Raw genomic sequence first — 25,775 nt, 5'->3', positions numbered from 1 at the left:
GATTAGAAGCAAAACAAAAAAAAAACAGAAGAAGGTTTCTTAACCAAGAAAAGGTTCCAAAAAATTTAGATCTGTTCAAGTAACCATCAAGATACAGTCAGTATTAAAAAGTGTTTTGTGACTGGACATGGTTGAGGGAGGTTGATTTATCAATATATCATTAGCAAGGAAAGAAATTAATATTTAATTATAGAATAACTCCTTGTCAAGATCAACAAACAGGCCAAGACTGTCTGTCGTAATAGTTGGGGAATTATTTCCAGATGGTTGTGAACTCGGACTGGAGGGAAGGGTTTGAAGGGAGGGGCAAGAAATCAAAATAAAGATGAAACATGGAGAGGAGAGGAGAGGAATGTGTTCAGTATGATTTCTGATTAGATCTATATGAGTGCCTGCATTTGGTACTTTAAATAGATAATAAAAAGCCATGTCATTTTTGGTACTCTGATTTAAAATACCTGGATTATACCATCTTATCTTATGTTCTAGCTGTGCTTTATAAGAAAGCACCACTGATAATGCCTGGAATAGTGTCTGTATACACTGGATAATATGGTTAATGTGGAATAGATGCAGTTATGGTGCTGCACAGAGTTGGCAGATTTCATTACTCAGCACGAGAAGTGAGGTGTGAGTGGGCACTAAGAGAACAAACAGTGCCGCCTCTGAAGCTCACGCTGAGTTTTAATTCTGCTCGCATGATGGGGACCGTATGTGTGAGGGCACCCCTGCATTCCAGCGCGCCCCAGGCCTCCCAGCCCCACCCTGCCTGGACCTACCGTATGTACACACTCACTGCTCCACATTCCCCTACTACGTCTATTGGTAAACATTTCAAAGAAACGAGTACTGCTTATCTTTTGTTTAGTCAATGTCTTGTCATTTTGTTGTCTTCATTATGAATCACCCACCAGAAGTGAAGTGCAACCTAAACTCAAAATCTCTCACTGCTGGAGCCTATAAATTTGTTCCTTGTAAAATTGTTTCCCTCCCCGCTAATTTTCACTCTCTGTTGTGTTTGGGGAAGGAAAGTAAGGAAGAAAAAAAAGAGCTTGAGAATTGTTATCTGCTGTTTTTCTCTGTAAATGCCTGTAAGATATGCTAATGTAAACCAAGATTCTGCGGCAATATGGCCTCTGTGTAGTTAATAATGCCATAAACAGAGAGTCAGCTTTTTACACTGACCCTAAGTGCCTTTGCAATAACTCTTGGTGTGTGTTTATGGAAGCTTTAGGCATATTTGCCTTTAGTACTGGATTGCAAAATGGTGTAAACTGCTATAGGATGAGATTCCTAGTTTTTTACTAGTGATTGAGAGTGTGTTTGCGTGCGTGCGTGTGTGTGTGTGCGTGTGTGAGAGAGAGAGAGAGAGATGTGGCTTTAACTAATACTGCAGAATTTGCTGCAGTGTGTATGTACAGGAATGAAGCTGATCCAAGTGAGAGAGTAAGAGAGAGAAAGAGAGGCAGAGAGATGGAACGGGATGGAGGGAGATGCATGCAGCAGCATCCTCCCTCTCTCTCTGACTTTAACTCCATTAGGTTGCAGAGCAGAAGGAGAAAATAAAACACTCTTTCTGTCTCTTGCTACACATCGAGCAGCATGGGAATGTGTGTGAGTATGTGTATCTGTCTGTGAGAGAGGGTGTGTGTGTGTGCGTGCGTGTGTGTGTGCGTGTGTGTGTGTTTTCGGATGCATACAGCGATGCGGTGGAAGCGGAGGAGATCTCCAGGTCAGGGGAGGCAGGTGGAAGCGAAGGGTTCGAATTCTTCATTCACCACACCGTTCTTCAGAGGTAACATGTTATTCCCAGTGTGAGACTTGTGTACGATTGAAATCTTTGAGATGTTTGAGTCAGTGCTTTGCTGTATTCCTGTGTGGACGTAAATGAGTAATTCATAGCTTTGACTATTGACTACTGTACTTTTGATTGTCTGTGTGTTTGTACAGTATGTGTATTCTGTAAATTTAAAGTAATATTACTGTGCTGACTAATGTGTTGTCTCAAGTGTAGACCACTCAATCACTTACACAACCTACATACATAAACACACAAGGTGCTGGTGCTCTTATCACACTCCAACTGTAACAGAGCTAATTATTTGACAACACCAGAAAGAGTCAGTGCTGCTGGTCTAAAACCAACTGGATGTTATTTAGCCAGTGTAAAATGTAAATATGCATTTAATCTCAGACATCATTCTCTTTTTCTACAAGGTCCCTTTGCTGACGATGGAGTTTTAGGATAGAATTATTAAACGTAGCTTGTGGTTTATTAGCATTACAAACCTGTTCATGCTTATGATATGATTTATTTACTTTCAGTCTGTAATTTGTGAAGCAGGTTGTGAGTTGAAAGGGAATGAATGAGAAAAAGAATGAGAGTTTTCTGAAAATAATTTACTTTTCTTTTTTTTTTTTTTGCATGATCTTCAGGACATTTTTGGATGTTGCAGCTTCTTGTTAAACATGTGAACAGTAAAGACACAGTGCATACTTTTCAGTATGCAACTGCAGTTAACACCCTGACGTTCACTTCTCCCCACTGCCTCCACCAGCAATGCTGAAACTGCGTATATGTTTTTGGCATTTAAAAAGGAACGGGGCTTATTTCTACACCTAAAATAATGAAGCTAGTGAGATTCATTGTTTGGCATATTATGGATCACAGATTTCCAAAGGTGTCCTTAAAAACTATAGTTTTTATTATATAAGTGGTCTTAAGAAGAACTGAAATTTAATGAATGAACTGAAAATTACCAGTGCAAGAAAAAAGCCCGAAGTTTGTTTGAGCAGGAACACACAGAATTAATAGCATAAAGGCTCCCAATAGTAATTAATGTCATAATAATAGTCATAATAGTGTAATGTCAATAATGTATGATTGATGATCATTTTGTAGACTGGTTTAGTTGAATAACAAGCTTGTATAAAATAAACAGCAAACAATTCAGTGTACCTTACAACTGTACTGCTACTTAATCTTTTACTAGCTGCAGCTCAAAGCAATAAAAATTATCTGCAGTAATGAGTGTCTATGATGATCCCTGTGCTGTGTGTAGATGGTGAAGGATTTGACTGTGGATGGTAAAATCTGCACTCAAAGCCAAAACGTATGACTTGTTAACTCCTCCACAGTCGATATTTTTACACCGGGCGTTAGGAAACTCCCACATCTGATGACGAAATGGTTTAGTTGGTAAATAAGTGGAAACATGGGGTTATGATCAAAAAAGCTGGCAGGTTTCTTGATCCTGGCCTATGCTGGACATACACACAGAACAGCAACTGAAAATACTTAAATTGTGTTGTTTTGTAACTCTATCATTTTAAGTCTGTTATGACATTTTAATGTCTTTACAGCGTGCACAGGGGCTTAATGGTCAGCATGTTTGCCTCTTACATCTGGGTTTTGGGGTTCAATTTCCATTCTATCCTCTATGTGTGGTGATTGCATGTTCTCTCTGTGCTTTAGAGAATTCCTCCCCAGACCACAGACATGTGTTGTAGGCTGCCTGGCATCTCTAAATTGTCAGTAGTGTGTGTGATTCTGCCTTTGACCTATTCAGAGTGTCCCCTGCCTTGTGCACCATGTCCACTGCTATAGGCTCCTGTGTAGGATGACTGGTACATATGCATTGAAATTAACTTCACTATTTGCATTTTTCGAGCAAAATTCCAACCATATCAGAATGTCTGTACATTTAAGTGACTGGGAAATATTTATCATGTATTCATACTGTACCCAGACTCTACAAGCTGCCTTCTGAATACTGGAGGATTGGAGCCTTGTTAGTTAGTGACAGTTAATATGCAGTTACATGGTGTAGTTGTTTGTGAATATAAACTGTTGAAGAAAGGACATTATCAACATTTACATTATTTACTGTCCAGTGTCACCCAAATAAGGATGAGTTCCCTTCTGAGTCTGGTTCCTCTCAAGGTTTCTTCCTCATATCATCTCAGGGAGTTTTTCCTTCCCACCCTCACCTCAGGCTTGCCCATTAGAGATAAATGCTAGGGATAAATAGTAACTTTATTATTTTTTCTAGATTTCTATACTTCTGTAAAGCTGCTTTGGGACAATGTCCATTGTTAAAAAGTGCTATGCAAATAAAATGAATTGAGTTTAGTCTACAGAAAAGTGGTGAACTGAACTGTACAGTGGTCTGTTGCTTACAATCTAGCTGAATTGGTTAGAAACAGCAGATCGGACAGGAATCTTCAGCTGAGCTGGATGTGTTTATTACTGCTGAACTTTATGCCTGCCATACACTCAGCTGTGTGTGCTGTCTTCCTGCATGCCTCCACTCTGAGTCAGCATCTGCACTTCTTTTTTGAAAGAGAGAATGGAAGAAATAAGATAGAGCATTCAGCCGTGCCGTCTGGCCTACGGGCATGGAGTCGCTCTGTTTTTGTCATCACATGACATGGCCAGACTTTAAAGGGTATGTTTCATTAAGCAGAATATTTATGGATTCTTCTGCTTCCAGTACTGAAACGGATGTCCAGGTATTCATCTTGATTTATTTTTAAATAAAAGTGTTCTACTTGAGTGAGTAGGTTGTCCTGTGCTTGACTGTATGTGGAGGTATTTTGTGTTGCATGCTTTGTAAATAAATAATACAAAGTTATTCAAACTGTGAAAACCCCCAAACATCCCACAGAAACAGCTTAGATGAAAAAAAAAACAAACTGTGAACCTGGCAACCCAGCCAGATGCTTAAACTGAAAAAAAAGACTTCTTTGAACAATCTGACATAAGAAAAAAAATGATAAATGCAAGTGCATGTGGTTTCCAAACATATTTGTGAAACATGGAGATATTTGTGAGTGCATTTTTTTGTGAATGGCATATGATTTATATTTTCATGACGCTATTTATTTGCAAATTAGCAAAAAGTAGTAATAGAAACACAGCAGGTTGTAGATAATATTCTTATGCTGCAGCGCTGAAGCCTTTCATTCATTAGTAAATGCATGCTCTTTGAAAACAGGATGTTTCTGGGTCCCTGGGTGGAGTGGTAGTGTTTCACTTGATCCATATTTCATGAAACTTGGGTCTCGGATATGTCTGATAGTGGTCCAAGGGACTAGTCCTCAGTGTTACAACTGAGCGCTTCTTTGATGCTCGCTCTTCTTCTTTTTCGGCTGCTGGAAGCGATTAAAGGAAAACGCAATGGTCTAAACAGTGCGCTATTATTTCATATTATGGCCATAACTAGCTATGAGAACACAGACGTCTGTACCTCAATAGTTTCTGAACATTGTGGAGTTTTTTTTTTACCAGGTTTTAAGCTATTTTACTTAAAATATGCAGACAAAATAGTTGTTAATGAGGATGATGATGATGATGATGATGATGATGATGATGATGATGATGATTATTATTATTATTATTATACTGAACATTACTGGAAAATCTTTTGTAATAACTAAAATAAAGACCACTAACTACTCTATCTACATACAGTGGACTATATTTATGGTAAAATCTTTGGTTTATTGTTGATATTAAAATTCTCTTTTATTCTTTGCTGTAAAAATTTTGAAAACATATGCAAGAAAAAATTTGTGGTATGTCTTTCATTTCTAGTTTGATAAAACAGCACATTTTTCGACATATTTGGTATATTATTACAAGGACCTTTTATACTCTTGAAATCTAATGGGTTATTTGGAAGAAATAGGAAAGAGAAATTCAGAAAAAGTTCTAAGACCAGTACCTGGTAACTGTGTGTTAATCAAAATAGTTAACTAAACAAAATTATATAGTGTAACTGGAGCCTTTATGGAAGGATACAATAAGGGAGATTTTAAAAAATACGAAATTGGTGTTTCAACATATTTCTGCGATGTGGACCGGACAAAAATTTTGTTTCTGATTGCAGCTTTTAGATGACTCAAGCTCTGCCCGTGTCAAAGAAATGTGTCCAGCTCCTCTGACTGTCCAGATATTTGTAAAGCTCTCTTGACATGCTGCTTGTGTAATGATCAGCTTACAGGACCCACACATTTTGCATTACTCATATACACCTGCTGAAGTTAGATTCTGAGATTTTTTGCCCTCCTGCATGGTGACATTAGCTCATTCTTGGCAGATTCTCCTGACCACTCGCCCTGTGTTTGTTTGTTTTATGGTGATATTTTTAGCACAGATTGCTGAGAAGGTAGCTCTGCATGTGCAGGTTTTGTTCTGCTCTCTCAGCGACGTGGATTTGCACCTGGGGACAGAAGTCGTGCCAGGCGCACGCTGTTCGAGCTGCACCTCTGACCCTGCCAATAGCTTTTGTATCCGTGTTAATAAAATCACCCAGATCATGCTGTGAGATTTCTCTAATAATAAAGAAGGTGAGGATTTATGGTGCGGTGTTAGATTGTGAGAAAGGGCAGCTTGTGCCCTGCCGTTCCTGAACTAGGCTTCGTAGTTGGACGACTCTTGTTCCTGCTCTGTAGGGAATCACTGCAGGAAATGCCGACTGAGGCTGGTGACTAATAAGCTGCTCAGAGGGATTCACTGGCAAGGTCATAAGTAGTGAGTTAAATATTAAGAAAGATCATTATATGGAATGCTTCTCATCCCTATCTTTGTCCACCGAATGTATCACAATACGGCTTACATAAAATTCACTTTTAATGGAAGTCTAAAGAGGTTTTCACACTGCACATGCTTGCCGCGATTGGAATCTGAGCGTGATTGTTCCCTAAGCCCCTGCAGCGTTGGTCTGGTTTCAGACTGATTCTATTGAACTCCAATGCGTTTGTGTTCATCTTACGTCATCAAGAATGCGCATGGAGAACATGATGTGACTCACCATATTTTTTTATTGTTTTGGTGCTGTTATAAGCAGTAAGGCATCACACCTCTTCAGCTTCCCACAACGTCCCCCTGTCACTCGTGGTGTATGAGTGTTGTGGAAACATCATCATCGTCATTGGCTAAAATGCATGCGCAAGTTACTCCTGAAAAAGTGTGGACCCGAGAATGGTTTCATATTCATAGGAATCACAGCACAGTTCCAGTTCAGCTGAATTCAGACCATCTTTTATAGGTCATCTCGGGTTCTGCATGACAACTTTCTATGCAAACCCTGCACTGTTTCAGACTAAACTGTCAGCATGGGATAATGACAGATAATGACTTCCATGCATTTTTTTTGTATAACAGCAGATCTAATAGTGGAACAGACTGATGGCAGGTTTATATTAATATGCTTGTTCTAATACAATATTGTTTCTATAGTGTATGGTGGAAGCTTCCCCATAATTTAAGAAATAAATCAAATAAATAAAAATGATAAATGTGATGTTATTTATCAAAGATATATATAATCAAAGATAAAGTAAAGAATTTGTGAGGAGATGTTATTGAATATTTATGGGAGAAGTCTCATCTTAAAAGTCAACAAGCTTTCCAAGACAGGAATATCAACAGGACAGATTTCTTCCTGATATGACAAGCTGTTTTTTTTGTATTAATAACTTCATGAAAGTGAAAAAAAGAGAAGGAGGATTAGGGAACTGTTTATAGCTGTTTAATTTATAAAAACTGTAATTGTTGGCAAAATTTTGTGGTATTAGAAGATTAAACACCACTTGGGGACATGCTGTTTTCAGAAAATAGAAAGATGAACTTTGGGGTGGTAGCGGCATTGCACCTCTTTGTTGTTGATTATGTTCCTATAACAGCATGCTCAGCCATGGTGTATTTTTACATCTTCTATACTATAACTGTTCTGTGTTTATTTCAGTGTCTACACTGGTTGGTATAACCCCATATTCTTCCTCCTGAAAATGTAGTTCCAACTGTGAATGGACTAATTTTTACAAATGTAACATTTCATTTACCAATATCTCGGACTCAAGGACATATTCTACTAATATACATGTAGCCAATACGCTTAATGGTGAAACTCAACAACTGCTCTGAGTCTTCCACTGAAAGTGAGTTTAAAGTGTTTTACATTTTCTTTCATTGCAGGGAAACGTGTCGAAAATCCTGAGCAGTTGTAATCACATGCACACTGCAGATGCTGTACATATGGATTGTGTTAAAAGTTGCTGGTGTATCTCTTTCAATTTTCAATCTTTGTGATCAGCAGAGTGAGTGTTGTCTCATTGTACATTTTACTCTCTCCCCTAATCAGATTTCTTATGGTGATCTCACAGCTGTAATGAGAGCTGTAAAGCACATTTCTGGTCTTTGCTTGTCTTCCTTTCCCCATGTGGTGTGATGTCATCTCTCCTCTTCACGTAAACCAGTTGCACTGCTCATCTTTCTGAGTTTGTATCGATCGGTCTCTGGTTTAAACGATTTTGTTGAGAGTGATTTGGGTTATGTCATCATGTTATGAAAACCTCATGTTATGAGAACCTTATTCTTCAACTCACTATGGTTCTATGCTTTATTTGAGCTTTCCTGCATGTCTGAGTGTGTGAAATATGGAGAGAGAAAAGCAGAGGGGTTGAGCAAGAGTGGGGTGAGGAGTGAAGGAATGGGGCCGATGGCCCAGCTTTGCACCCTAGCAGAGGAAATGAGGACTGTGTGTGTGTGTGTGTGTCATGGGTCGGAAGGATGGTGGGGATGGGGATTTTGTCACTCTCTAGGGTGAGAGGTGTGAGGGTCTCCCCTAGTGGCCCATAATGCTCAGCAGATGTTTTCCACTCTCCCTTCTCGTATTAATCTACAATCACGTGACCCATCGGGGAGCAAACTGTTCCAATACATTGCTGTTTTCTCTCATTTTCTTCACTCTTTCTCTCTACCTGAGTCTTTCCAGTTCCAATGAGTACTGAAATGATTGTAATCTTTGTTCATCCTTCAAAACCAACATTTTCTGCTTTTTTAATACTACATTCTCTGAACCCCTCTGCACTCAAAGAGTACGCCTCCCTCCGTTCGCCAGTTACTCCAGCGCAAAACGAGCCTTCAAGAGCAGCCAGAGGCCAGCCTGAGGAACTTTGGCAAGAGTTAACAAAAGTTAGCTGCTTTGAAAGCCCCTCCTTTTAATGAAGCCATATCCTCACATGCTACAACGTCAGAATTCTAGAAGAAAATGCAGAGCTTTCTGAATTGACATGTCAGGCATGCTTGTCCTGATGATTGGTTAGACATTGGATGTCCACATTAGTTGCTGTTTTCTCCTGTTTACAAAACCTGTGGTACAACAGACACTAGAGTTTTTTCCCTCTGATCAGATTTTATTGACAGCTAGAATGAGAATGAGAAGAACTACAGGAAAAAAATGTAACCATAATATTGTGTAGAATTGTTTGTAACATTGCATTTCTCCCGACTGGAATATAGAAGGCAGTAAAGAATTACTAGAGAATGCTGGGTTTGCTGCTATTCATCCATATTCCATCATCTTTAACAAGCCAGTCTGTTTCCTCCACATTAGTCTTGTTTACATACTCAGAGAGTTTGGTTTATGTTTACAGGCTGTCTCTGGTGCCATTGCAGTCTGGGAGCATTTTTGCCCTAATCTTAATACATTGCATCTTTACGGTAACACTATGGAAAACAGGTCTCTGTTCAGATCGAGGGACGTTTTACAGACTGTGGATGTCTGCCAGTGGTGCAGGCCTGTGGAAAACTCGATCTTCCAGAGCACTTTTAACTGTTCCAGAGGATTTAAACTGGCCACACTGTTGTGCTAGCTCATAATGTCAATGTGAGGCACACTTCACCATAGTTTATTCAGCCCTAGCTAGTGAGGTTTGTGCAGAAATACTTGGATTGTTTGGTTGACCATGTGCCTGTACTTGTGTCTTTTCTTTCTATAAATCAGCACTACTCTTCTCTTCATGTTTGTGTAACCTGTGTTTTGCACCTAAATGCTGTGCTGCACATTCCACTGGCCCTTTGTAGTGTGTGTGTTCTGGTGACGACTGCTTGTTCTGGCTCAAACTCGGATCTTGGATGCTGCAGACCCACATTAGGAGTCTCTCCGCTGACCACACACACCTCATAGTGCTACAGAGAGGCCACAGCCCTGCCTGCTTATGTAACCATGTGGTAACAGAAACCCACCTGCCAAGAACACAGCTCACATCCTAGAGCAATCTTATTCCTCTATTACTTCCTCTATTGCTTCATGATTTGCAGTTGGACCTTCCTTCATGCTCTAAAAAGCCTGATTTAAGGCCAGTTTGAGCAGCCCATTTGTTTAGTTCACATTCAGTTACATAAAAATTCAGTTGTGGTTTACCAGATTGTCCCAGGTTTAGTAATACTGCTTGAGAACTGTAATTATTCTCAGTAAAGTAATGATCTGGGTGATTAGGCTTGTGCATAGAGCTATCACTATACACCAACCAATATTTTTACTTCAGCCTCCAGTAGTATCAATATTTAAAGGAACAGTTTATAATTTTTGTGCCTTTGATGTGAATTGAAAATAAATGAATAAATGAATGAATGAATGAATGACTGAATGAATGAATAAAGCAGCAATTTAAATAGTGACCTTCCCTTTTCCTCCACCACCAACCAAACTCTACTGTATGTAATTTCCTCCTTTTATTTGCTTTCTTCTTCTTCTTCTTCTTCTTCTTCTTCTTCTTCTTCTTATTGCTAGTTATATTATTTTATTGGTTATTATAATTCTTTTTCACCATCTTTTTACTTTCCTTGGGAAGTACTTTAAGCCAATTATTATTATTATTATTATTATTATTATTATTATTATTATTATTATTATTATTATTATTATTATTATTATTACAGCCGAGCTAATTTTTTCATAAAAATATGAAAAGGTCAAATCCATTTTTGTAAGTAATTAATATGTAGATATATACATTGTATCTTGTACATATACAAGATTTATTTGTACAAGTCTTTTAAACATTATAACCTACCTCTACATGTAACCAAACCTAAGTGGGTAAGAACAAAGCTGTGGAATAGCAACAGTGCCCACAACACTCACTGCCTGCTAAAGAAGCTTTTAGACTCGCAGCTAGTCATCCAGTACACTGCTACTTCTACCTACAGTTGATACTTTACTTTACCTACCTGTTTTACTCATCTAAGAAACAATAATTCATCACATTGCTATGTTTGCTATGTCAGAACATTTACAGAATATAATCTATAATCAGTATTAATTGTTCATAACATTTGTAACATCAGGTTTGAGCTCAGGTTTTTGTCTTTGTTTCTCCGGGTTCTTTAGTTTCTTCCCTCCTACTAAACACTATTGTAGTTGGACTGGTGACTCAAAATTGCTATAGTGTGAATGAATGTGTGAATGTGTGTGCATGCTTCCCTGCATTGTACTAGCACCCATGCTGAGCGTGTTTCCACCTCATGCCTAATGGATTCCTGGGATAGGCTCAGGATCCACCATAACCTTTACCAGGATAAAGCTGTTACTGAAGATAAATGAAGATTTTTGATTTATGTGTGTATTAATATTAAAGTAAGAGCTATTCCTGTAGTCATTTGGTTTTTTTTTTCACAAATATGACTGTAGGAAGGATTCAGTGGGTATATTTAAAAGGTGCAGGTTGTATTGTTTAAGCGTTTCTAAATATACATAATATAATCTTATAATATAAAAAGTACTTAGAAACTATAAGTGATAATATGGCTTCGCAGTGTCTAGGTCCTCTCAATGTTTCAGCCTTCAGTTGACATTTTTCTAGCATTGCAAAGATCTCTGACCTGAACTGCTCAGCTCTGCCTTCTTTCTCCTTACAAGGCAACTCACATGATATGCAGTATGTAGAGCACTCAACAGAGGAGGTGGGTTTGCCTGAGGTAGAAGTTTGCATATGTTTTCATTGCAGCTGAGCTAGGCTGAGAATAGAGTTACTATGTGGGATTGTAAATGTAACATATTTTTAGATAAAGAGCACACACACACTAAAACAAATCGACCCACTCAATATATAAAACATGACATTGGGACAACCGCCATATCAACTTACTACGTTAAACAAGAGATGAAATATTTTCGCCCACGTTCAATCTTTAATAATGTATAATTTTCAGTTTCTCTATTATGTGAAAATGACACTACTATCTCTGTTATATAAAGTGGGACCTCATAATTTTATTGCCTGCCTCTCTAGTGCTGCCACTCTCTTATCATTTTTTTCTCTCTCTTCCACTTTCTCTCTTATGCACACAAACTGAGCTGTAGCAGATTTAACTGTGGTGACAGAAGGTTATATGAGTGGGTGTATGGGTAGAGAGAGGCATTATGGGATAGGCTACAGTCTTTGCCCAGAGGCTTGTCATTGAAAGAAACACACACACACACACTTCTTTAAGGCATCACTCAGCAGGCTCTCCATTAGCTGTAGGTCAGGGTGAAGTGGTTAGAGTAACAGAATTAGGATAAGCAATGCACTGTTTGTGTAACTTTTACTCAGTAATATTATCTCAATAAAAAATACCCATCTCTGCCTGTAGATTTGAACAGCTGACTTTGGACGTGTTGGATTTCCAAGCCTGCAGCAGTTTGTGTGTTTTAATGTTTGTGTGTTTAATTGCGGAAGAAGAGTTGTGTGGAATGTCACTGGAATGTCATCATTTGTTCCTGAGAATCAGCGGCGTGGCTGATACTAGAGAAACTATAGAGGAAACTCCAGAGAAACACACAGTAACATAAAATATGTTATCTAACAGGTAAAGCGATTCAAAAGAATCAGTCAGCTTTCACAAATGTGTGTCGTTTATAGGGCTGCATTACGAACTACATAACAAAAGCATACATTAGTATTCAAGTAGGTTTTTATTGTCATTCCACCAGTTCGTCTATGTATACACTAGAACGAAATGTTGTTTCTTCAGGACCATAGTGCAACACATAGAAATACACACACAGTATACAGGTCTATGTAAAGTCAAACAATGTGTGATGAGTGATAAAAAAAGAAAATCCATAAACATTCAGGACAACAGAAAAAAGTTGTGTGGGAAAATTAGTGCAGCAAGTGGAACACTTGTCTCTAAAAAGATTAATAAAGCAGTTTGTCCTTGATTTCATGATTTTGCAATTGTAGAAATGAACAAAAAATCAAACAAACTCTGCAACATTTGGAAGAGTTTGTAATTTTTCAAAATTACCATACAGATTAAAGGAAGAATCATGTTCTTACAGTTTCACTGTTCCAAGTAGTTTAATGCGAAAAAGAACAAAAACTATATAAGTCGCCTCAAAAATTTTGATAAAAACAAACAAAAACAAAACAAAAAAAACAAACAAACCCACAGCAAAATCAAGCATGTTTGGCCAACAACCACAAAAAATGGAAATCCTGTGCGGATTGATAAAGGCTTATTTCAACAGATCTCACTGGTCATAAAGACTACTTGCTTTAAGTTTGATGTTAATTTGTCTTCATAATTTTCACTGATATTCGTACATCATCATCATGATAAGTTACTGTGTATTTCTGTTATGTCACATAATAGTGATGATGGGGCATAGTCATGCATCAAAATAACTGCTAAAAATGCTCATTTAGAGGCAAAATAAACAATTATGTCTTTACAGATGGTGTAGTTAATCTAAACATTCTAGAAATAGTCAAAATAAACTAATTATGGTTAAGGGAAATGTGTGTCATTAGTGTGTCATGATTATAGTCATTAGTTATTATCATTATAAACAGCAAAAATAAACTCATCTACTTAAGAGCCAGAAATATATACAGACCTCTGTCATTACTGCAGTGAGGGTAAATGTCCTAACCTTCACTATGTAACAGTCTAATACAGCTGCTTTTCATGTGGATGTTCCTGCCAAGTACAAGAGACACTGCAATATGTATTTTGGGAATGTCACTTTTGCTAATTTTTCCAATTAACCACTAAATAACAAGCTTTGCCACTTTATAATCATTGTGTGACCCATATATCAAAAGTCTACTAAACTGCAGCGTCAGCTGTCATGATGTTTTAACTTAAGCCAGTCTGGAAAGTGTCATGACATAACGTTATACCAACACAAATTTGTCACTAGACTTAACATGGCCGTAATCAGTCTTTATGACAGGTGATGCTTGTCTACTGACATTTTTAATGTTTAGGTTAATGTCAGTTGTTATAAAGAAGGTTTTTATAGTGTAATGTAGCCCTGTGAACTCAACTTAACATGTTCAGTGAGATTTATTTATTCCCTTCATTTCTCTCTTTCCCACTTTCCCTTCCAGTTCACACTACTTATTTGGGACAGGCCCAAGACCCATAAACACAGCGCAGTTACACCTAGAACAGTCTCTGAACAGGCTTTAAATATAAACACATACCTGATTCCCAGCATGTTTTAGAAATCTGCTAATCTCATGCACTGCACTTGGTCATAATTGTTGGTTAATGCACCACATCAGGAGATTTTTGGAAACACTATATTACAGAAAGTAGATTTGGCAGAAGGAGCAAAGAGCGGGGAAATCTTAAGCACTTTCTTCAGTTATTATTTTATTAGATTAGCCTAGATGCTGAGAAGACGAGAAATCAAAGTGAATACATAAAGTAATGAAGAGCAATAGAGAGAAAGGTGAAGAGAGAGAGAGGAATCAAGGCGGATGTGGTGAGAGAAAGAGCAGTTGACAGGCTAATTGAGTTTAAAGGGAGTTGTGAGTGGAGATAGAGCTAGCTTTATGTGCTGCTCTGAAAGAGAAGGCAGCTGGGAGCCTGCGCAGCTAAACTAGGCATCATGAAGAGGGTGTGTGCGTGTGAATGTTTGTGTGTGAGAGAATGTGGAGGCGGCACACATATCCCTGACACTCAGACTCTATAGTTGTGTAAGTGTGTGTCCTATAATCTCATGTATCCCTCATTTACTCAGTGTGTCAGAGTAAGTGCTCGTGTGAGAGAGTGTCTGTATTGACTTGGAACTGTTGTGGTCTCCAGGCATTGTGTAGGATGCAGTCCAGATTTAAACTGGTTTTGTCTGCAGTGTGGACAGGTGTGTGTGTGAGCGTGTCTATTTTTATGCTTCCTGTGTATGCAAGAGAAACAACTTTTGACTCCACATCAGTCAATGACTGAGACTACAGAGCTCTCTTGCTCTCTCTCTCTCACTCTCTCCCTATATATAGATAGATAGATAGATAGATAGATAGATAGATAGATAGATAGATAGATAGATAGATAGATAGATAGATAGATAGATAGATAGATAGATAAAACCTAAAATAGACAAGATCTTTTTTAAAGTTATGAACCCTATTCACACACCATCTGGCTCTGACAGTTCCTCAACCTCAGCCTCATCACTCAAGCTCTTAAGTATTCATTTTAGTTATTACCTGCCAGCAATATTTTCTAAAATATTTCTCTATTTTCAACATATAAACAAACTAGTAGTTTAGTAACAGGAAGTTATTCAAGATATATAACTGAATGCTGTAAATGCATTGCTCAACAGGTTCTGTTCTTTTGCACCCAATGCACACTTCCAGTGAACTTTGGTCATTTGAAACCAGACATACCAATACTGCTCCGCCTCTTTATATCTTTATCTGTATCTGTTTGGAACACATTATATGTTCATGTGCTGATACATCTAAGAACCTCTGTCAGTCAGTCAGACTGTGTTGATGAGAGAAGAGACCTGAGGCTTGAACACCTACAGTGTCACTTAACAGGTAAATAAGAGTTTATTGAGATAGCAATAGTGTGTTTGTGATTTTACACGTCTCTTGATTTATCGGCTTAACTCTTTCTGTCTTTCTGGCTCAACTTTTCTGTCTTTAACTGTGCACTTGTTCAATGCTTGGTACACAGAAAACTAAAAAAATATCCCCTGTTTTTTAAGCTAGTTATTTGACCTTGATATTGAATTATTTTGGTATTCAATACTTGACCTAGTTGCTTTCATTTTTATTTTTTGTTCATTCATGAGTTGGACAAAAGATGGACCAGGATGTTAGTTGATTTGTTTGGAAAGAATAAAGGATGGATGCATTAAAATGTAGAATGCTGAAACCTATTTAGCTGATTGTGATTTGGCATTGTCTCTCTGCAGCTGCTTGCTTAAATGCTGTCTCTGTGTGTCTTTGCCCCTAAAAGGATATAAGAAAAACAGAAAAATGTTTCATAGCTTCCACAACTGGAAATGAACCCATTCAACATGTGCATAATAAGTGTACTGGCTTTGATTGAACGCAGTTCATCACAGATCACACTTCATGGCCATCTGTCTGTCTGTCTTGTATTATCAAGGAAAGAAACATAGATGTGAGGTGGTGTTGTGAGGTAATGCTGCTTGCAGGGCCACTAGAGTCCACTAAGAGGCAGAAGAGCACCGCTTGTTAAAGCCTTAGGGCCGTGAGCTTTGTGTACACACATGATCCTTTGCCGTTTTCATTGTTAATTTTCAGCTCTTTGACTAGGCAAAGTCTGCCCTTAATAGATAATTATTCAGTTATTCACTGCATTATAATATAACAGACTATATAATAATTACAAAATTATTTTAAAAAAAATACAGTTAAAGTAAATAGGCATGGTGGGGAAGACAGGTCTTGGGACACCAGGCTTAATGGACAGGTCTAAGGCAAAAGCATAAATTAAATGTGTTTAGCACAGTAGAGTGCATAGATCAACATGCCTGATCAATGATCAGCATTTAAACAGTCTTAATGTGGGATGGTAGCTAAATTGTGTTTTAAAATCTGTAAACATCCACTAGCCATTGCACGGGTGACTCACAAGTCCCATGTGACCTCATTATAACAAGCCTGCTGTTTAAATCGCTCCACAAAACTGCACAGGGCCATCGCTAAATTACTGCTTGCATATCTTATTGCGTTATTACAAACAAGGAAAAAAATCTACAGTCTCTGTGGTGCCCCAGGATCTGTAATCAAGAGAAATAAATAAATAAATGTAGACCACCAACATCCAACCAATCAGGACAAAGAGGCGTCTCTACTTGCCTGTCAGTCATTTTGCCTGTGGAGTCAGTGTACACGTCTGGTGCAATAGCATTCAGTAGTTCAGTTATAGCATTCACTTATTCTGCATGTGACTGATCTTGGAACATTTTGGAATTTAATTTACAAAGTGGGAGAAAAAATGTGGATGCCTCTTATTAACAACAAGCTAGCCAGCTAACTGTGATGAGTGATGTATATTTACTTTATGAAACAGCAAACTGCATAGTCACTGTTATAGATTTTAATTTCAGTGTAAGAAGAGAAGTGCAAATTTGTTTGCTGCTGATGCTGTGTACAGCCATGATGATTTGATGCTGAACTCCGAGGGTTCAAGAGATCAAGAGTTGAGGAGAATTATGAATTCCAAAGTGAGGGGGTGTTTTGTTTATCCTGGTGAGAAATTAACCTTAATAGTAATTGTGATGATTGATTTTCTCATTACGCTGGCACCTGTTAAGGGGTGGAATATATTTGACAGCAAATGAAATGAAGGTTATGTTTTGGAAGCAGAAAAATGGGCAAGTGTAGGGATGTGAGCAACTTTGACAAAGCTCAAATAATGATGACTAGATGAGTTAGAGCTTCTCAATAGCAGAAGGTCTTGTGAGGTGTTCCAGGTATGCATTGGTTAGTATCTACCAAAAAGACAAGCAGTGAACCTGCGATATGGTCATGGGCACCCAAGGCTCACTGACATGAAGACTAGCCTGTCTGATCCTTTTTCCTTAAAATCATGTCGAGAGCCAGACACGTGTGTTGCTTATCTGGGGAAGAGATGGCACCAAGATGCACTGTGGGATGAGCTGTTTTGGTGGCACAAATAGCTTTAGTGGGACCTATACAATATTTGGCAGGCAGTTTTAATGTTATGTCTGATGTCTTTGAAGAAAACAGGATGGGGCTGTTATAAAAAAAAAAAAAAGCAAGGAAGGGGGGGAAAGCTTCCTATTATTTCTTCCTAAAAGTGTTCCTGTAATGTCACATTGCTTACTAGGTTACATGCTGATTGTAGTTTTCAACTGTAATTAGCAAGCATTAATATGCATCAGCTGAAATTCATTATAATTAGAAATATTTTAAGGCTTTAGCTCCTTGGATGCATGGCATGTTCTCATTTTCTGATTCCGTTCCCACTCAGATGTTGATATAAACTTTGGTAATTATGGTTACTCCCATTTGACACAAAGGCAGCATTAGCTAACTTCCTCCAAAATCACCGACTGCTTCTTCAAAGGAAGAGGACGAGATGGAACGAGAGACAGAGAGAAAACAGATTTGGCGGGAATCTCTTTCCTAATGTTAATCCTCTCAAATGGCCGAGTAGAGGGCGGTCTTTCACTGGTTTATTCATCCCCCTCTCCTCATCTAACCCCCTCTCACATTTCCCTCCTTTTACTGCCAGCTGAGACTTTCTGCGGCTGAGTAAAGAGCCAGGTGTTGTTGCGGTGGAGAAGTGAGCATCGCAACATGGTCCTGACTCACTCTCTGCCCACAATCTTGGGTTCCATTCGCCCACCCATGACGTTTCTCATGTATCTGCTAGAACCCTGCTCTATCACAGACACCCTTTGTTTTCCATGAGCACAGTCTGCTTCTCTACTGGGCTCAAATTTCCTCTGAATGTGTTTCTCAGTCTCTCTCTCTCTCTCGCTCTCTCTCTCTCTCTCTCATATTAGTATGCATTATCAGACTCTTAGAACCTATTCCACCTCTTTTTCTTGTGCATTTCTTCTTTCTCGTCCTCCACGTCTTGCTTTTTTCCCTGTTCAGCCATAAAAGTCAGTCTGATCAAACAAACTCCGTATGTGAGTCTAAAGAAATATATTCTGTGCGGGTATGTGGAGGCATGTGGGGGTGGGGTATGAGGGGCGACGAGGTCCGCATCACTGAGCCTTTCTTACCAGCTAATATCTTCTTTACCGTGATGGCTACTTCTGATTGGCTCACTTTTTTCCCCCGAAAGCTACTGTAGAATGTTTCGTCTATGAATCTTGTTTCTACCCCTCTATCCATCCTTTCACTAATCTGTTTCTGCTTAAACGCATCCCGTCTTTCTTTTCATCCATCGCTTGGATTTGTAGTTGTTTTTTTTTTAAACCCTGAGCACAGTGAAATAATATTATTCAAGTCTTAGAGCAACAAAGTAGTGCCCTTGTGTGTTATAGGCAAAGGGTTGCAAATCAATTTTAGCTTCGGGAGGCAGAAGTAATTTTCACTTTCACTAGAGGAAGAAATGTAAAATGTAAAGCTCAACATTGGATGCCCTTTAGTGTCTGTCTAGTTTTTTTTTTTGTACTCTGCTCTCTCTGTCTTCAGGATTCAATAAGTTCTTCATTCTGAATGTAAGAGGATTGAACCCCTTGCCCACACACACACAGCTCTCAGAACTCTCAGTAAGTGGCTAAAAAAGGATGAATGTAATAATAAAGAGGAAGAGATGGAAAGAGGAAGGATAAACATTGAGCCAGTGTCTTTCTAACAAACTCCCACAGGGATTTAACTTTTAAGGGATTTAATTTTAAGTATGTCAGGAGGAAAAAAAAGAAAAAGCAAGCTTTCTTTTCCTTCTTCCCTCACTTTTTTTTGTTCTTCCCTCCTTCTGGCCCAAGACACCCCTCCTTCTTTTCCCTCTAAGCCCCCAAACTCATTCCCCCCTGTCTGCACCCCACTCCCACCATTCCGTATCAGGGATCGGACAGAACATGACTTCTCCTCTCTCCTCTGTCTCTTAATGCCAAGTGGATTCAAGTTTTAGCTGCAGGTGAGTGTCAACACCTAGAGTCAGCTCTCTGAAAAAAGGCATTATTTTATGGTATACTCAGATCTACAGTTACATGACTATGCAGTTCTTTCTTTGGCGAAAGTTTGGAAGAGTTTCTGTTGCATCTCTTTTACAGAAGTTACTTTTAATTCATTAGCTTTCTGAATCTGATAACTCATAAATGATATGAGATCGTATACAAGGATGATTGACAGCTAGAGTAATGTGAAAATCAGAGATGCGAGAAATCAGATTCAGGTGATCACACTGGATTAAAGTGGTGTGACCTGTTGAAATCCCTCGCTTTCTGTATATGGCGGTAGGAAAAAAATGGTTTCTGGAAAGTTCTTTAATCACAGTAGGTTTTTTTTTTTTTACTTCCTAAAGGAACTGTACTGATTTAAGATAAAATTATATTCACATTTAGTTTTAGACTTAATCTTTTATTGTCGTTTGTGTGTATATATTACTACTGTGTGTATTTCAATTATGAATTTGTGGTAAATTCTGCTGCATTTGTCTTCCACTCGTATTAAAACCCTGTTCCCATTCTTTGGTTTATCCATATAAACAGAGGACCTAGAGAATACAAAGTAGCATTACAATTCATTTACTTCTTACCAGTGCATGGAAATTGACTTGAATTAGTATGAAGAAATTATATTATTTTATAGCCATAAGTCTGATATAAAATTAGTCAGGACACTGTTGGTTTTCAGGGTTAGGCATTTTCATCAGATAATGTCTTCAAATTTTTGATGCTTATGGCATCTCAGAGAGCAGAAACAGGTTTTATATCACCGTTTACTGAAGATAGAAACATTTGTGTGAAAAAACACCTTTTTTTTGGAGAATTTCTATCAATTTATTGGCCCTAGTAGGCTAGATAAAAACAGAAACACACACACACTACACTACTCCTAAGGCAAAAGCATAAAAAAGCATTAACACTACTCTTAAATCCCTGTGTGTCTACTTTAATTTGAGCTATTAACCACCGCTGTGGAGTGTGACATGATGAAGAAATTCAAAGCTGACACAACAAAACAGCCTCAAATTCCATTTTTGGCTTCTGGGAAAGAGTGTTAAGGTACAGAATTGGACCCTAAAGATTATTGCACACAATCCATTCTTTGCCCCTTGGGTCAGAATATGTTTGTTTGTCTGTGACAGTCTACACTTAAACAGTGATTAATATGTCTTTAATTCATAAATCACAATTCATGTCAGCAGAATCTATATGTGAAGGCAGTTAATTGAATTTTATTTTCCACATTTCAGATATAGTGTTATTGATATACATACACTAAACATAGTAATAATACTGACCAGTCTTGCTTGTCATTTTGTTCCCATTGCCCTGAGACTGAAAAGAACCCCCCAAATAAACAAAAACAAAAATGCAGTGGACATACAAATTCTAGCATCTACTAATCAGTCTAATTTTATTTAAAAATATAGATTGAATTTGTACATAACTACATTTGAATAATATTAGCTTTGTACAAAATGAGAGGTCCTTTAAATTCCAGATGGTGGTAATGTTTGGGTCCATGGCATATGGCTCTGAGTATTATTGACAGAATGTTCAGAATGTCTGTGGCTCATCAAGGTCACATTGTGAGTAAAGCTCATACAAATATAATAGCTCCCTCACAAATTCCTGACTTTTAGTTTCTTACCCATGTGTACACACCCCAGAACTTCCTCCAACTTTACAGGCTGATTGAGGTGTGCTTAACTTGGTGAATGTTTGATTTTGAAGGATTGGGGGAAAACAAGTCTGTGTGTGTGTGTGTGTGAGAGCATGGTGCTAGACTAATGACCTGACTGGGGGTCCAGTTTCAAGATGGAAACCTAATTATACCCTTGAACCCCATAGTATTACAGAGCTTAGGCAGCATATTCCAGGACACACACATTACGCATCTTCACGTCATTAAGCTGCTTTACACATATTTAACACTCATACAAAACGGAAAAGTTTCAAAGGCAGTTTGCAGCTTAAAAAACCCCCAAAATCATTATTTTACTAGAGCATTAAAAAAAGTCTATCCTACAGATGTAGCTGAAGCAAGCATCAAAGTGTAAATGAATTTTGACACCTCTGTCGTTACTGAAAGTTTTTTCAGGAACATCAGATGATCAGAAGTGTGGGATGGGTGAATAAGACATTTTGTGTGTTTAGTGTACTGGGTGTGTATGAGAGGGAGGGAGAGTGAGAAATAAAGACAAGAAGCTGGGACACTGAAGACCAAAGACGTGCGAATAAGGCAGAGGTGTTATTGCTCACACAGGGTTTATGTAATGCTGAGTGTGTGTGTGTGTGTGTGTGTGTGTGTGTGTAAGGTAAAGGGGAAAATATCCATAATACCCTTTATCTAACAGTACAACTAGACCTTCTTCTATATGCTGATCACAGTGTTGTAAACTTTTTTCGACTCTATACTTGTGAGAAGAGTACTGATGAATTGGTCTCAGAAGAATGTATGGATTTTTGATTTTATGAGAAATCTTGCCTTTTCCAAAGCAGCTGGGGTCAGTTCGTCATACTGCTCTACACACTTCTGTATGAACTATACAGCTTTGGGTCAGGGATCAATGGCCTGAACTGAGACATATGGGATAATCAATCCATCAGTCAGTGAACTAGTTAAGGAATGTAGCTTCAAAGCATTTGCTGAACTGTTGGAAATCCCATACTTTGTCCTACAGCTATACCATTTAATCTTGGTCTCGTTTACATCTTGCTACATCATCACACAAACCAAATGTCCTACTCTAAACTTCTGTGCTTCTAGACATCGTCTGCTAGCATTTAATTCCAGTAAAGCGCACATTTCAGCTGGAATAACAATCCCCTAATCCTCTACTGCATGGCTGACTTTAATAAGAGAGAGATAGACTGGAAGTGACAGAAAAAGACTGCATAATGAAAGAGAGAAGAGAATGAAATAAAGAAGTGAATGTCAGTGGAAAGTGGGCTAACAGAAGGAGAGAATGGTGTGATGGATGGAGAAGCGTTGGAGCTGCTTTGCTGTGTAATCCAGCCGTCTGTGAGATATGTACATGCTGTGATCGCTAGGCTCCATGCAGTCCTTCCTGGTGTGGGATTATTAATCTGAGACTAATTATCCGTAATCCTCATCCACATAGCAGATGGCTGCTTCTCTGGGTTTTATGCACTAAAAACACACATAGACACACACACAAACACAAACACAAACACACACACACACACACACCATGCATACAATCTCGGGATCAGCTGATGATATTTGAGATGGTTATCTGGACTGTAATTGAGCAGCTGTAAGGTAAATCATGATCTCATGGCCTTTTGAAATTGATGGACCTTTAGCAATTATTTCTTCTTAGCTTGTCACAGATACCAGATTTTTGGCAATGTAAGTTCTGACCATATATTATGAGTCTGACTAAATGGCTGAGTGGTATGTGCTGTAAACACCTTCGATTTGATGGTCCATCCTGTAAAAAGAAGCCTATTTAACAGAGTGGGTTAAAGGCGCTGACAGTAACTGTGATTGATCTGCTACTGTGTGGAGTTTGGCAGTGTTTAGAAGGGCAGGTCTGTGCCTCTAATGCATCCACAGCTCCTGCATCCAGCTCATTATTCAGGCTAAATGAATAGTTACGCTGTTACGTCAGTTCACGAGAGTTTGATGATGGTGAAGGAAAAGCAGTTGTGCAATCCAAGCCGCTCAAGTTCCGTGAGAAAGCTTATGGTCTATCTCAGCACATTATCATCGTTATTATGGTTATTATTCGGAAACAGAGGGAGGGGAAGAACTGATACATGACTTGGGATCTTGCTTTTCGTTCCCACACTGTATTGCTTGATTGGAAGCAAGAGTGTGAGTGCAGCTGTGAGAGCAGCTGCTACACACCATGCGGTATTCAGTTTGTGAGTATGAGAAACAGGGACAGAGAGTAGGATAGCTCTCTTGTAGTTTGTATTGTGACCCACAACACACAGCTGTTCCTTCTGGAACTCAAGAGAGGCTTGCACTTATCCGTTTTGAAAGTGTGTGTGTGTGTGTCACACATATCCAACACTAATGTGGGTTTTTGTCCTGTTCTTATTCTTTCACTTGCAGTTCTTCAGCAAGACCCTGTTTGTCTCAAGATAACAGCTGAATGTCAGCTTTGCTATCAATTATCTGAGCATTTTTCAGCCTTTGCTGTCATACTGACAACACAACTGATACAACACAACTCAGAGATTTCTCAGAGATTTCTACCTCCACTATAAGTCACTGCTTGATTTCATCTTGTAGACCAGGAGTACTGAGAAGAGGCAGCTGCTATAAATGCACTAGACAGGAACACATTATCTTTTTTATTGTTATCAAATTATAAAAAGGAGATTTGTTTTTACTTTTGTAGAACCAGAAACAAAAGCATCTCCGTCAATCATAAGCCTACTGTATATGACTGGTATGGACCAGAGGCTAGGACTGATTTCTTTGTAGACCAGACTGTAGATTCTCACATCCTATCATTCTTGAATAAATGCTGCACAATTGAGAAGGTGCATGTGAAATACAGTAACAGGTATAACTACACACCTTTGGTGCTTGGCCACCTTAAAAGCCTGAACAAGCAGGGTTAAATGCCTTTGAAAGTACAAATACAAGCTACATGAAAGCACATATGATAGAACAGTAATGTTTGTGTGGTTTAAATTGAAGAGTTATTTGTATGAAACAACATAATTGCAGACTTGAAACACGGGTTTGAAAAATGGTTTGCATTTAACATATTTCCCTACATGTTTTAAGTGCTCATGAATTTTATTTGAAAAACATCTGATAAATGGCTCAAAATGTTCTTTATATCCTGTTGCATAGTTGTATATTTTATAATTACACTATGCACCTATTACAGTTCTAATAGTGCTTTTCCACCTATTGGTATGATATGACAAAGGCATTTTTCCTTCCCAATTTCAGATCTTTAGAAACCTGTACACTGAGACCATTAGCTTAGAAAGTGTCTACAGCTGCCAGTCTGTGTGTGGACTGTTTTAAACAAGATAAGCAGGAAGTGCTGAAGACATGCTGAATAATACTGTCTGCCTCAGAGCAATAACATTATTGTTTCGAAATAGCACTGAATGTAGAATATGTTATATACTGTGTGTGTCTGTGTGTGTGTGTTTGTGTGGATGGGTGTGTGTGTGTGTGTGTGTGTTTGGAGGTTAAACAGGATATGAGAGGATAAGCATTCTGTCTTGTTCTCCTACTCTTTCTGTGTGTGTGTGTGTGTAAACTAGCTACACTCTGTGTGTTTGTGAAGCCGTACATCACCCCTGGTCTGTGGTGTGTAAGGGGGAACAGCTCTGTCCTGTGTCCTCTGCCCCTTCCTTCCCCTGTCTTTGGGGAGGACTGATTGCTGCCATAATGGAAACTCTGACATTGGCACATTTTAGATTAATTTGTGAGCCCAAATTAGTCCCATGCCACACATATAAAAAGTGTCTGTGTGTATATTTAAGACAGACATTTAAGGTTATTTTCCCTTATTTGTATTCACACTAAGCATATGTGTGCTGTTTGTAGTTGAAGTGGAATCTCATGTTTTTGGTCAGGTATTTTAAGGTCAAACTATTAATAATCCTTCTTTCTGAACAACAGATACAATGTGTGATTGTGGGATTATTAATTTGGGACTAATTATCCATAATCTCTGCAGGCCAGATGGCTGCTACTCCAGACCTACCCTCCACCCTGAATGCTCACACTCTCACACACACACACACACACACATACACCTCTCTTTTTTACACAGTCCACTTTATAATAAGCAAAAGACACAAAAAGGTGAAGTGTTGCTGGACTGGGATCAAGGGTCTATAGGTCTATAGGCAGGCTGTAAGTTTATCTGGACAACAGTCTTAAGAATGTCTGTTTTATAGCTCTTAAACAAGATATACTTGTCAGTATGTATCAAGTTCCCATCTCAGTCATTTATAGACGTTCATTGATTCATTGATTCGTTTAAATTCAGTAAATACATGATCATGGTCAGGGTTGCAGTGGATCTAGAGCTTAACCTGGGAACCTTGGATAGGACACATTCATGATTTTTC

The 25,775-nt window shown here is 38.4% G+C and overlaps 1 protein-coding gene across 3 annotated transcripts in view; it reads left to right on the top strand.

The window, feature by feature from the left end:
* Positions 1-25,775, top strand: part of nhsl2 (NHS-like 2) — a 69,546-nt gene that overhangs the window by 9,326 nt on the left and 34,445 nt on the right. The window contains exon 1 of one of the 3 annotated variants that reach the window (XM_058394171.1): positions 1,485-1,795. The exons of the other annotated variants lie outside the window; for them this stretch is intronic. Coding sequence (XP_058250154.1) covers positions 1,693-1,795 — 103 coding nt within the window. The 5' untranslated portion in view covers positions 1,485-1,692. Of the gene's footprint in view, positions 1-1,484; positions 1,796-25,775 lie in introns of those variants that run through there. 3 annotated transcript variants of the gene reach the window in all.

The sequence above is a fragment of the Hemibagrus wyckioides genome, linkage group LG07 (assembly GCF_019097595.1).
Source record: "Hemibagrus wyckioides isolate EC202008001 linkage group LG07, SWU_Hwy_1.0, whole genome shotgun sequence".
Taxonomy (NCBI): domain Eukaryota; kingdom Metazoa; phylum Chordata; class Actinopteri; order Siluriformes; family Bagridae; genus Hemibagrus; species Hemibagrus wyckioides.
Note: the sequence above shows the minus strand (reverse complement) of the source record. Positions and strands in the feature narration are given on the sequence as shown.